Source organism: Cynocephalus volans, chromosome 9, assembly GCF_027409185.1.
Source record: "Cynocephalus volans isolate mCynVol1 chromosome 9, mCynVol1.pri, whole genome shotgun sequence".
Taxonomy (NCBI): domain Eukaryota; kingdom Metazoa; phylum Chordata; class Mammalia; order Dermoptera; family Cynocephalidae; genus Cynocephalus; species Cynocephalus volans.
Genome location: NC_084468.1, coordinates 37371844 through 37383915, shown reverse-complemented (window position 1 = coordinate 37383915; position 12072 = coordinate 37371844). Strand labels below are relative to the sequence as shown.

Genomic DNA, 12072 nt, shown 5'->3' with positions numbered 1-12072 from the left:
AAAGAAAAGCATTCATATCAGCAAGGAAAAAATTTCATATCTCAAAACTTTAAAGGTGGCATTTCAAAAGCTAAATAAATAAGTACCACATTTTAACACCAGGGTTGGCAATAAGGAAAAGTTCTATAATAACTAGTCATTATCAAGACCCTAATTCCTTATTTCTAAACCATAATAATTAAATATAATTACTATATCAACAGCCTTAATTTATTAAACAGCCACTATTTGGCAGGTACCACACTTAAGCACAACCACTTTCGATTGTCCCAACCTTTTGAGTCAAGTGGTATTATCACAATTTTATGGACTATCAAAGACGAAGGTATCTATAAATATATACAGTTATGATCTGTTAATTAAAAATAATATGAGGGTACTACAAAAAGTTCATAGAAAGATTTGTATTATCTTTTAAGTCTATCTTTCCAGTTCATAGAAAGATTTGTATTACCTTTTAAGTCTATCTTTCTAAAAACTTTTTGAAGTACCCTTGTATTAATTTAAAAAACAGATGAAGAGAACACTACACATAGAAAATGATCATGTTTCAGGAGTAAAGATACTATGAATTAGGCAGTTTCATAGTGATAGTAGCAGTGCTCTGTCATAAACTGCTATATAGCCATATATTTCAGAAACTTTGAAATATTCATATTGCGAAAAGAAACTTTTGATTAAACTACTAAAAACCTGATTTTTAAAAATTCAGTATAGTTATGTTTTCATACTCCATTTCAAATGTTCTGAACATTATAATATGATACTCAAGAACAAAACATAGCTTTCCCCTTGCCCCCATCCTTTACAAAAACAACCACAGTATATTATACAAAGATTCTCTAAAAGTAGACAAAGCTTAGATTCCTATTCCCACAGTTTTCCTTAATCAACAGAACTTAACAACTGTAATAATGGACTGCTGAATACATATTACTAAATTAGTAATAAAGAGATACTCTGTGACAGTACATACCTCCTTCAGAGACCAATGATCCTGCTAAAATACAATATGCCTAAAAAACAAATGTTAAAACAGAGCATAAATATTTCTCTAAAGACTCAGAACTGTTCATAAAGTTTATAATGTCTAAAACAGAAACATAAATTCAAATCTAAGCCAGATTATAAACATTTTAATAGGAAAAAACTCAAATTAGGACAATGAGATTTGAACACAAACATCTGAAATCTTGAGTTGTGGACACCAGATGCCCTAAGGTCCACACCCATACTCAAGTAACTTCTGGATTTTGCTTAGATGCCCCATACCAAGAGAATTTTGATTCAGAAAGATAAGTAGTTATTAACAGTAATCAATTACTTTTTTTTTAGTAATACTATGTTCCTTACAGTCCCAGGACATTGTTCAGTTAAATAAAGATGGCAAGAGAAGCTTTAGTCCAATGTATACAAAAAGTTAATGTAGCAAAACAATCTTTAAAAAAATTTTAGTAAAATTCAAACCAAACATCTACACAATTTTCAATATACATTTCTGAAACCCTAGTCTTTCCTGAAATAGAGGTTTGAACATTTCAAACCTAGTCCAACACTCTTATAATTCTGTTAAGAAAACAGAACTACCAAGGTTAAGTGATTTGCCTGCATACATAGAAATGATAGCAGAGTAAGAACTAGAATGCAGGCTTTCCAGTCTCAATTCTAGGCTCTTTCCACTGAATCTAAAAGCCAACCTAAAGCACAATTAAAATAACAGGTAAACTTCCCAATAACTCTTTTTAATCCTTCCAATCTCCTTCCTGAAAGTACTTAAGACACACTTATCACCCAATAAAAAAGGATTCCAAAATAATACCTAATAAACATAAACCAGTTTACAGTGTTTTAAATTTATTATTGCCATCTGGGTCTCTCAGGTGAGCGATTCAGTCTTTGGTGAAGCTTCAGGGCGGCCAGGTAGTATTGAAAGCAGCAAGTGGAGGCGCCACCCTAGCAGCCAGGATTCTAGACTATGGTGGCTAGTGATGGACCAGCCCCAGAAAAGACATCTCCAGGTAGAGCTAAGAAAAAAGAGCAGTCAGATGTATCTGTCTCTCCCAGAGCTTCAAGATCACAATCAAGGTCAAGAAAAAGAAAATGGAAGTCAGATAATGAAGGAAGAAAACACAGGAGACAGAGCAGAAGCAAAGAGGCAAAAAGACATGAATCCAAAAATAAATCCTCTAAGAAAAACAAGTCTGAGGAACATAATGACAAAGAATATTCTTCTGATTAAGGAAGAGAGCGACTAAATTCATCTGAAAATGGTGAGCACAGACACAAACACGAAGAAAGAAAGTCATCAAGAGGCAGAAGTCACTCAAGATCTAGGTCTTGTGAAAGATGCCATTGTAGCAGAAGCAGGGAGCAGAAGAAGACCCGATCCAGGAGTAGGGAGTGGAAGAAGTCATGATCCAGAAGCAGAGAGAGGAATAAATCACAATCAAGAAGCAGGGAAAGAAAACGTTGGATTAGGTCTCATTCCTGCTAAAGATCAAGACAAAGACATAGGACTAGAAGCAGGAGTAGGACAAGGAGCAGAAGTCGAGACAGAAAGAAGAGAATTGAAAAACCAAGAAGATCTAGCAGAAGTTTAAGCTAGACTCCTCGTCCACCTCCCTTCAGAGGCAGAAACACGGCGATGGATGCACTAAAGAAGCTTTAGTTAGGAGGCTGGAATGGGCAAAGAAATTACAAGAACAGTGAAAAAAGGAAATGGTTGAGAAACAAAAACAGCAAGAAATAGCTGCAGCAGCTGCAGCTACTGGAGGTTCTGTTCTCAATGTTGCTGCCCTCTTGGCATCAGGAACTCAAGTAATTCCTCAGAAAGCTACGGCAGCTCAAACGGCAGCCCTGCAAGCTAAAGCTTTCACAGAGACTGGAATAGCTGTCCCTAGCTACTATAACCCAGCAGCTGTGAATACAACGAAATCTGCTGAAGAAGACAAAAAAAAATAAAAATGCTTTGGCAAGGGAAGAAAGAAGTGGACAAATCCCAGTCTGTTGAAATATGGGAAAAACTGAATTTTGGAAACAAGGACCGAAACATCAAATTTAGGAAATTAATGGGTATTAAGAGTGAAGATGAAGCTGGATGTAGCTCAATCAATGAAGAAAGTTATAAGACTTTGAAGCAACAGAAAGAAATACTTAGAAATCTAGATGTTCAGTATGAAATGACAAGATCACAAACCCACACAGAAAGAGGAATGGGTTTGTGTTTCATATCTTCAATGGGAGGAATGGATGCAGCTAGCATTCTAGCTTGCATGGGTGTTGCACTGACTTTAATTTATTGAAAAATACAATTTTTTGGTAAATATCAGATCAGTCATACTGATTAGTGTTGTAATCAGGTTAAATCCACTTCCACTAAACTTCACAGGAATACAGAAGGACAATAATTTTTAGTTCTACTTTTCAAACTATATAAAAGCTGCAGATGGGATAAAATCTCATACATGGATTTTTAATGTTTGCTGTGTTGTGTACTTTTGTACTTAGCCTTATACAGTTATTTTCATCTCTTAAAACATGAAAGAAATGTTATGTAAATGTTCTTTAGAAGATCTGGCCATTTGGTACATAAACCAACACAAATAAGTTGAGTGGTGATGATAATCAAAATGGTGTTAATTTTTTTTTAAATTATTTATTTAAGAAAAGGCTATTGTCTAATGGAACCCCATCTAGTCACTAAAAGACACAAGAGCTTCTAAGAGCTTTAAAACTTATACACAACTGAAAAAGTAACTAATTAATCTCTAACTCTAGAGACTGCTTTGCCTCTGGAAAGTGATGGTGTACAAATTAGACAAATGCTAGCACAATAAAGTATCTATAAAATGACCAATCTTTTGGAATAGAGGAAATATATTTGTTTGTTCATTTTAATTATATGAAACTTATTATGGTAAGAAACTAGTCAATAAAAACTATAGGAAACTAGTGAATAACAATATAAATAAGCCTAGTTTAATAGGCTGTATGGTATAATAAGCTATTAAAATGAGATTGCTTCTGTCCTCTTCTGGCTACAACCCAAAATACAGAACAAAGCAGGTTACAAAACCTCCATATCCGGGCCAGCCTGTGGCTCACTTGGGAGAATGTGGTGCTGATAACACCAAGGCCACGGGTTCAGATCCCATATAGGGATAGCCGGTTAGCTCACATGGTACTGACAACACCAAGTCAAGGGTTAAGATCCCCTTTCCGGTCATCTTTTTAAAAAAATAAAAATAAAAATAAATAAATAAATAAATAAAACCCATATCCAAATATGAAGTATTATATCATCTATTCAGGTCTTGCACAGAAGGTGGCCCAAGCCTGGGGGCCTCCACCCACTAGACCATACCCTAGTTCCACACCCACCAGACCATACAGGAAGAACTGAGGTTAAGGAGGCCAAAAGTGAAGATTTCTTCAGTGAAAACTGTTAAGCTATTGAGATTTCTCAGAAAGCTGGATGTGTATCCCCCAGAGTTTGGCTATCATAGCAAACTGTGTCTGATGCACACCTGAACAATAAATCTATAGTCAAGTCTACTAACTGATATTGGCTGTGTCAGCAGAGTAGATGACTATGTTTGGAGAAAAACTGCACTCCTACTGAAAGTGTGTTAAAGATGTCCATTTTAACACATAGGGCTCAGGCACGGAACCCTTAGATCACCTGCCCAAAAGGCATTCTTGCCAAATGCAAGGCAACTTCAGCAGTGCCTGGAACTACACCATCAGATGCAGAAGTTGAGAGGGGGTGCTACATGACCAATTTGTGCTTGTTGGGGAGCTATAGTCAGAGAAGCCAAACAGTGTAATCTCTAAGAAGTGTCCATGACAGAAAAAGACAGCTTTAAACATCTACAAAGGCCAGCGGAAACCAATGCAAAATGACATGTAGCTAGGAAAGTAGAACTTTTTTGTCCCTATCCCAAACTTCAACACTGCCTATGGAGCAGAAGAGAAGGGTAGAATCTCTAGGTGGGAAAACAGAGAAGGTGACCCTCCTCCAACGTCCCATTCCCCCAGGGCAGGCTTCCTACCTGAAGAAGGAGGAGAAGCTTTAACTTTAGTGACCGGTAAGGGGATCGGAACCCTTGTTCTTTTGTGACCGGTAAGGGGATCAGAACCCTTGGCTTGGTGTCGTCTGCACCACGCTCAGCCAGTGAGCGCACCGGCCATCCCCATACAGGATCCGAACCCGGGGCCTCGGCGCTCCCAGTGCCGCACTCTCCCGAGTGAGCCACTGTTTGGCCCCTGAAGCATTAACTTTAAATGCAGTTCCAATTTATGACTATTACATGGAACTGGATGTTTTTTTTTTTTTTTTTTTTTTTGTCTTTTTTGTGACCGGCCGCACCGCGCTCAGCCAGTGAGCGCACCGGCCATCCCTATATAGGATCCGAACCCGCGGGGGGAGCGCTGCTGCGCTCCCAGCTCCGTACCCTCCCGAGTGCGCCACGGGGTCGGCCCAGAACTGGATATTTTAATTACTGTTATGAGACTATTCTTGGGACTAAAAGTGAACCGAGATCTTGTTCTTCAACTGTAACTAGAGAAATTCATAGAACTGATTTTAACCAAGGAGGAGTTTAATAATTGTACTTAGAGATCCTCTTGTTCAATATCATTAAATTATATGAATTTAGAGGTCATGTCCAGTCATGTTCCATAAAACACAACTACAGATACATAACCCTATGACACAGTCAAGAAGGTGTTATTGAGGTTTGTCAACACCAATATGACAAAAGCATTCTACTGTACTCAATTACTACCTCATACTACTTCAAAACTGAGGGGGAACAAACAGGATTACCCATAAAAGGGATTCCATTGGTTGAGGATGAAGCAATCCCATGACTCCATGGTACCAAGATAGTCCTGCCCCCATCATGAAAATACCAACGCCACTAATTAGCGAAGAAATATAGCGCATATTTGAAAATCCATACCTGGAAAACAAAAAAGAAGATTGCAAGAAATACAAATGATTTCCTTTCAAAATATATGCTTAACAGGTCAATGAAAAAGAAAACAAAAAAACTTCTAGGACTATCAAGATGGTACAGTTTTACATTTAAGTAAAATGTAAGTGCCAAATTCAAGTTTAATCAAAAAAGTAATATATAATGTGGAAAAAAACCTGCAATATCTTTGAAAATACACAAAAGTAAAACGAATACCATTTAATTCAGCCTATTTTGATTTAGTAGAGCTACTTTACATAATATGTACCACAGATATAAGTGAAATTAATCTTTTTAAAAATGAATTCAGATGTTTAATGAACAGGATAACAATTAAATTTCCTTGTAATGCAGCTTCTAATTGAATATTTCCGTCTTTTTATGCAGCCAGTCTATGATTTACATTACCTATAAGTTAATGCTAGATACTGAACAGTTAAGTACGTATAATTTATTGCTTGTTCTGAATAGTTTAGCACACAGCAACTATTACTAGAACTAAGAGCTTCAGTTTTCTGGCTAATTTTCTAAAATCTCAATTATTTTTCAAGCATCTTTGATCAGTAGATACATTATTTTGCATTATCATAAGTACTTACACACTACTGAGTATCAAAGGATTTAAAAAATACGACATACTATAAGAGGAAAAAAATCAGGAGTAAATAGGGTAAAAATATTTCAGGGTATATTTATTCCCAAACCCAAACTCTGTGGCACCCTTCTAGGAGATGCAAATTTAAACAAGAATTCTTAATTAATCTGCTCCTTGAATTCTTTTCTGCAAAGATGTAATTTGCCATAGAGAATTCCCAGTTTATAGATGGAACAATGTTCTACCAGCTTGATTTAGAAAAATTTATTTTCTTCTTTATATAAGTTTACCCCCATAGTAATATAAAATATATATTATTTAAGTTAAAGTAAATTAAGAGCTAAATTAAACGGCATTACTTTCTTTTTAGGTGTTTTCAAGAATTTGTAGGTTCCTATTGAAAATTTTAATTATGTAGATCTACACTGGCCAAGCTGATAAGCCACTAGCCACATGTGACAATTTAAATTAATTAAAACTAACTATACTTTAAAATTTAGTTCTTCAAGTTGTACTAGCAACACTTGAAGTGCTCAATAGCCACATGCAATTAGTGACTATCATATTGGACAGATATAAAATATTCCCATCATTGCAGAAAATTCTGTTGGGCAACACTTAAAGTCAATTACTGAAAACACCTTGAGAAGAAATCTTCATAACCTAAAGTTTAAAATTTTTACCCTCTGTTTTAAAATTTTTGGTATATGAAACTAGTCAGGAAAAAAATGTTTTTCTTAAGATGGTAAAACACTGTAATGATGTATAGTTAGCAGACTAGAGAACAAGCTGTTGTTCTCTATACTAGGCTATTGATAATTATAGGATGTTAAACTTTGTTATTATTCATAAGAAAACAGTAGTGCCTTGCTTTCAAGTAAAGAAATGCATTTGTAAGGAATAAAGAAGACTCATTTACAAAAATAAGTAAATTTATTTTGCCTTAAAACTGATCAAATTCTATTACTGAAGCTAGTTAAAAAATGACACATGTGGAACTCAAAAGTTTCAGATGGTTGTGTTAGTAGAAGCAACAGAAAAAAATCTCTATCAAATAATGGATATGAGTCAAAATAATATATTCTAAAACGTATACTCATTTTACAAATAAATAATTTTGAAATATTAACAATAGTATTTCCAAATCACAACAGAAAGATTAAAATTAATTAAAGTAAGTTTGTACTTAATAGAAGTTATCACCAAAATTTTAGATTGGGCAGCCTATGAGTCTAAATCTGGAATATATGTTTCCTTGAACCAAAATAAAACAGACCTCCAAGATCAAAATATGTGCTCTGTTACGAATTATCAAATATGCAGAGGACAAGATCTGCATGCTATGTTATAAAACATAAAAATAATTTAAGCTCTATTTTCAAATTATACCTTGAATTTACTTTGACACAGTGATGGGTCCTGCACTTTAGATACTACAGTGGAAGAAATGATCAAATCTTTAACAAACTGCAGGTATATAAATTGCAGGAGATTTCTTAAATTCATTTGCTTTCATTTCAATGACTTGTCGCCAAAACAAACAAAAACAAAATAAAGGCAATGTCCTTACGGATGAGTAGGATCTGGTGTCTGAACAGACTTACTGATGCCCAGTGCTAGTAAACCCTATGAAGAAGAATAAAAAGGAAATAATCATTAGCAAGATGAAGAGTATAATATAATAAAGCCAAACTCGAGGGTACATACTAACAATGTCAAAAAACACACTGAACATATGCAAGTCTAATGGCCCAGCAATTCTGGTTTCCAATACTTATGTTAGAAAAATAAAGATGGACCCAAAGGGGTTCAAAACACCACTGTTTATAAAGATGAAAAACTGAAGGCAACCTAAAAATATATCAAAGGGAAATGGCAAAATAAATGATAAACCATAAATTACTTCTACAGAAGTTTAAAAGAATGGGGTTGGGGTAGTGCTTTCTGTAGACATACCATTAAGTGGAAGAGGGTAAAAAACAAGTTAGGAACCACGTGCACAGTACAGAACAACTTATGTTTTATAGTTTCTTTTTTTTTAAAAAAACTTTTTAAGTTTAGGAGCCAAATGTGAGCACAGACCTGGGAAACACCATCCAACAGAGTCAGAGAAGTACCCCAAAATCTATTACAAATAACAAAGGCTTTACAGACAGAAAAGGCGGAAGAAAGCAGAAACAAAGAACAAAAAATGGATTGGTCATTTTAAAGTTACTTTCCTTGTAAGGTAGGGACAGGGAGTCAGAACAATAGGAAAATAACTGATTAGTTAATTGTAGTTTCTGTAAACTACACATAACGTAAAGTTCAGGAAAAGATCTTGAGGAACACCCATTTAACTATGTTTATACCTCTGAGGAGAGAAGCAGGATTAGGATGGTCTATACTATCTAATTTTTACAGGAAGAATAACTTGTACAGCTGTACAAATGAAAGACAGTAAAAAGTTTAAACATATATATTGTACATGGACACATAACATTTCTAGTAAAACTGCAAAACCATGCAACCGGAAGTACACGCATCAATGTATATAGGGCAGTGATTATCTGGGGAGTGGAACACAGGGAATAAAGATGGAAGATCAGTTATAACTAAGATTTTAGTTCATTAAAAAAATCTAAAGTAAATATGGCAAAAATGCTAACATGTCACTAATCCAGGTTACCACATTCCTTTCTTTCCTTCCTTCCTCCCCTTTCCTCCCTTCTCACTTGCCTTTCTTTCATTTCTATTTATTTGGTTTTTAAAATTTTATCCATTGTTAAAAGAGTTATCTACTGGAACCTCTCAATATTAGTATGCTTGCTCCTAGTAAGCCCTTTTCGTTCTAATTTGATGTGAATTTAGAAATCATATCATACAACTATCTTAGAACTATTTAATAAAAATACAAAGCCTCTGTGTGAATTCTCTATGTGACTTTACTTGATCTGGAGTTCTTCCTTTCTTTCAGCATGATATCAAGTAATCAGACAGGTAAAGTTTTTAGTTAACCAAATTCTTCATAGATGAAGTTTTCATGTAGGTTATAAGACACTGAGTAGGAACATTTTTTTCGAGTAAAATATAGAGAGATTAAACCACCTTGAAAATGTTAAAAACAAACACACTGGATTTTTACATTTTGATACTGGAAACCCTACCCTAAATACATGGAATATCATTAAGTTTTTTTCTACCGAACTCCAAAGGAAAGGGGGTAAACTACCTAAAACATAAATGATGACTTTTCAGCAACTTAAATTAGGAGAATGAAAGTAAATGGAAAGGAACATATCATTTCTCTTAAAGCTCTACATTAAAATTGAAATAATTATTAGTTCATATTATGTGTACATATGGGTGTGTAGATGTGTATATATGCACTTATAATACGTACAAAATATTCAATGAGTATTCAATTATTTTTAAGATCCTTAATATTGAAGTTGGCTGCGCAATGAAGTGTGGAATATCAACTATTTTATAAACTGAATATGGACCATATTTATTAGTTCTTATGGAAATCAGACACCACAGATCATCCCTAATCCCATTTTGCCTCAGAAATAGGGTAGAATCACAAGTTTGATATATGTCCTTCCAGGCCTTTTTCTGCACATATGCAACACATATTTATCAATTATGCATATATAACCTACACAGCACGTGTCTGGTTTGCAACATAACAAGCATTAACATCTACTGGCCAAGAAGAATTATCAATTCTGCACCCTCCATGGTCATCCTTCCCTTTTCTAGAGTTTCTTCAGTAACATACTATCATGCAGTTGCTTAAATGCTGTCTTGGAATATCTCTCTAGTTGTTTTACGTGCGTTATGACCTGCTTACAGAAGACAAAGAAAGGACCGTGTCTTCTTCTAAGCACTTACTACATTGCAAACTCAGGTGCTCAATAAATTCATGTGAGTTAATATTAAATGATGTGCTGTGTATCATTTAGCAGAAAATTTTTCCAAAACAAACTGCCACAGAAATTGTAAACCTAAGTTATCATTAAAACCACAGGTCTAATTTAAAAGTTGTGATGTTTTAGTCTCTTAAGAAGTGAAGAAAAAAATATTATGGCATAAAAACACTATATAAAAATTTTAAATGCTACTATAGGTCTCGAAAGAAACAACTTTCAAAAGTACATAAGAAATAGAATTTCTATTTATTCAGTAAGGTCCAGATGAAATATTTTTCATCAAAGCCTTTTTGAAAACCCTAATTAAGACATACTCTTCACCCAGGAGTTCTCAAAGCACTTGATACCACATGGTCTCAAGCTTTTATTTACGTCTTATAGCTGTTCAAAACAAAAATTCATTTGTTTTTCTGGTTCCAAACCTAATACATGCTCATTGTACAGGAATTCAAACACTATAGAAGAGGGGACTACTTAAGAATCTGGAGTATATTTCAGACTGCCTTTATATACACCTGTATACAGTTTTTAATGTGGCTTTTGTGAATATGTGCCAGATTTCAAGGAGGGGGTATGTGTGCTTAAAAATATTATCACAAACTTATTGTACCTTATTTTATGAAATTTTTCTTTTTTTTAATTTTTAACTTTTTTTTTACTTTATTTTTCCTTGTCAAGCTATGTTGTAATTTTTTTCTTTTTTCTTTTATGAAAATTTTCTAACACACAGATAGATGGCTAAAACAATTCAAAAAACCCAATAGAATGTTTCAATAAACTTAACTCCTCCATCATTAAGCTTCAACAATTATAAACAGGTGATCAAATCTGTTTTATCTAATCCATATCCTACATTTCCCTCATGAATATTCTGAAGAAAATTACAAACATCATAACATTTCATCTTTAAATATTTTAGATGAATTTCTAAAAACATCAGGCCTTTTAGAAAATACAGCCACAAGACTATTATCATACTTCTAAAAATTAATACTAATTCCTTAACATTATCAAATATCTATTTAGTAATCAAATTTCTACATACAGAAAATTTTATTTTCCAGGTAAAATTCACATACAATGAAATGTACAAATTTGGAACATACAGTTGAGTGTTAACAAATGTACACCCCTTGTAACATTTTCCACAGAACCTTTCCATCACCCCTAAAAGTTCCCCTGTGCCTCTTTTTCAGTCAATTCTCTCCCATATCAGAAGCAAACTATTTTTCTGATCTTTTTTTAAAAACTAAAGATTAAAGTTCCAGCATAAACACTGTTTTGTTTTCACCTTCTTTTAGTATACTACTGGAGATACATACATGTTGCTTGCTGGAAAAGTAGTTCATTCCTCTTTTATTGCTAGATAATATTCTACTGTATGAGGATAACACAATTTGTTTATCTACTCTGCTGTTGGTGGACATCTGGGTTAATTCCAGTTTGGGGTTTTTTTGGCCATTACGAGTAAAGCTCCTACAAACATTCTTATACAAATCCTTTGGGGACACCCATTCCCATTTCTCTTGGGTAAATACTTAAAAAACGTGGAATTGCTGGGTCACAGGATAGATATATATTTATG

At 34.2% G+C, this 12072-nt stretch overlaps 1 protein-coding gene and 1 pseudogene across 1 annotated transcript in view; one reads left to right on the top strand and one right to left on the bottom strand.

Annotated features, from left to right (window-relative positions):
* Window positions 1-12072, bottom strand: part of SLC30A9 (solute carrier family 30 member 9) — a 76687-nt gene that overhangs the window by 16951 nt on the left and 47664 nt on the right. The window contains exons 10-12 of the mRNA XM_063107761.1: window positions 8144-8199; window positions 5828-5963; window positions 977-1016 (exon numbers count right to left, since the gene is read on the bottom strand). Coding sequence (XP_062963831.1) covers window positions 977-1016; window positions 5828-5963; window positions 8144-8199 — 232 coding nt within the window. The remainder of the gene's footprint in view (window positions 1-976; window positions 1017-5827; window positions 5964-8143; window positions 8200-12072) is intronic.
* Window positions 1976-3302, top strand: LOC134386313 (arginine/serine-rich coiled-coil protein 2-like; annotated as a pseudogene).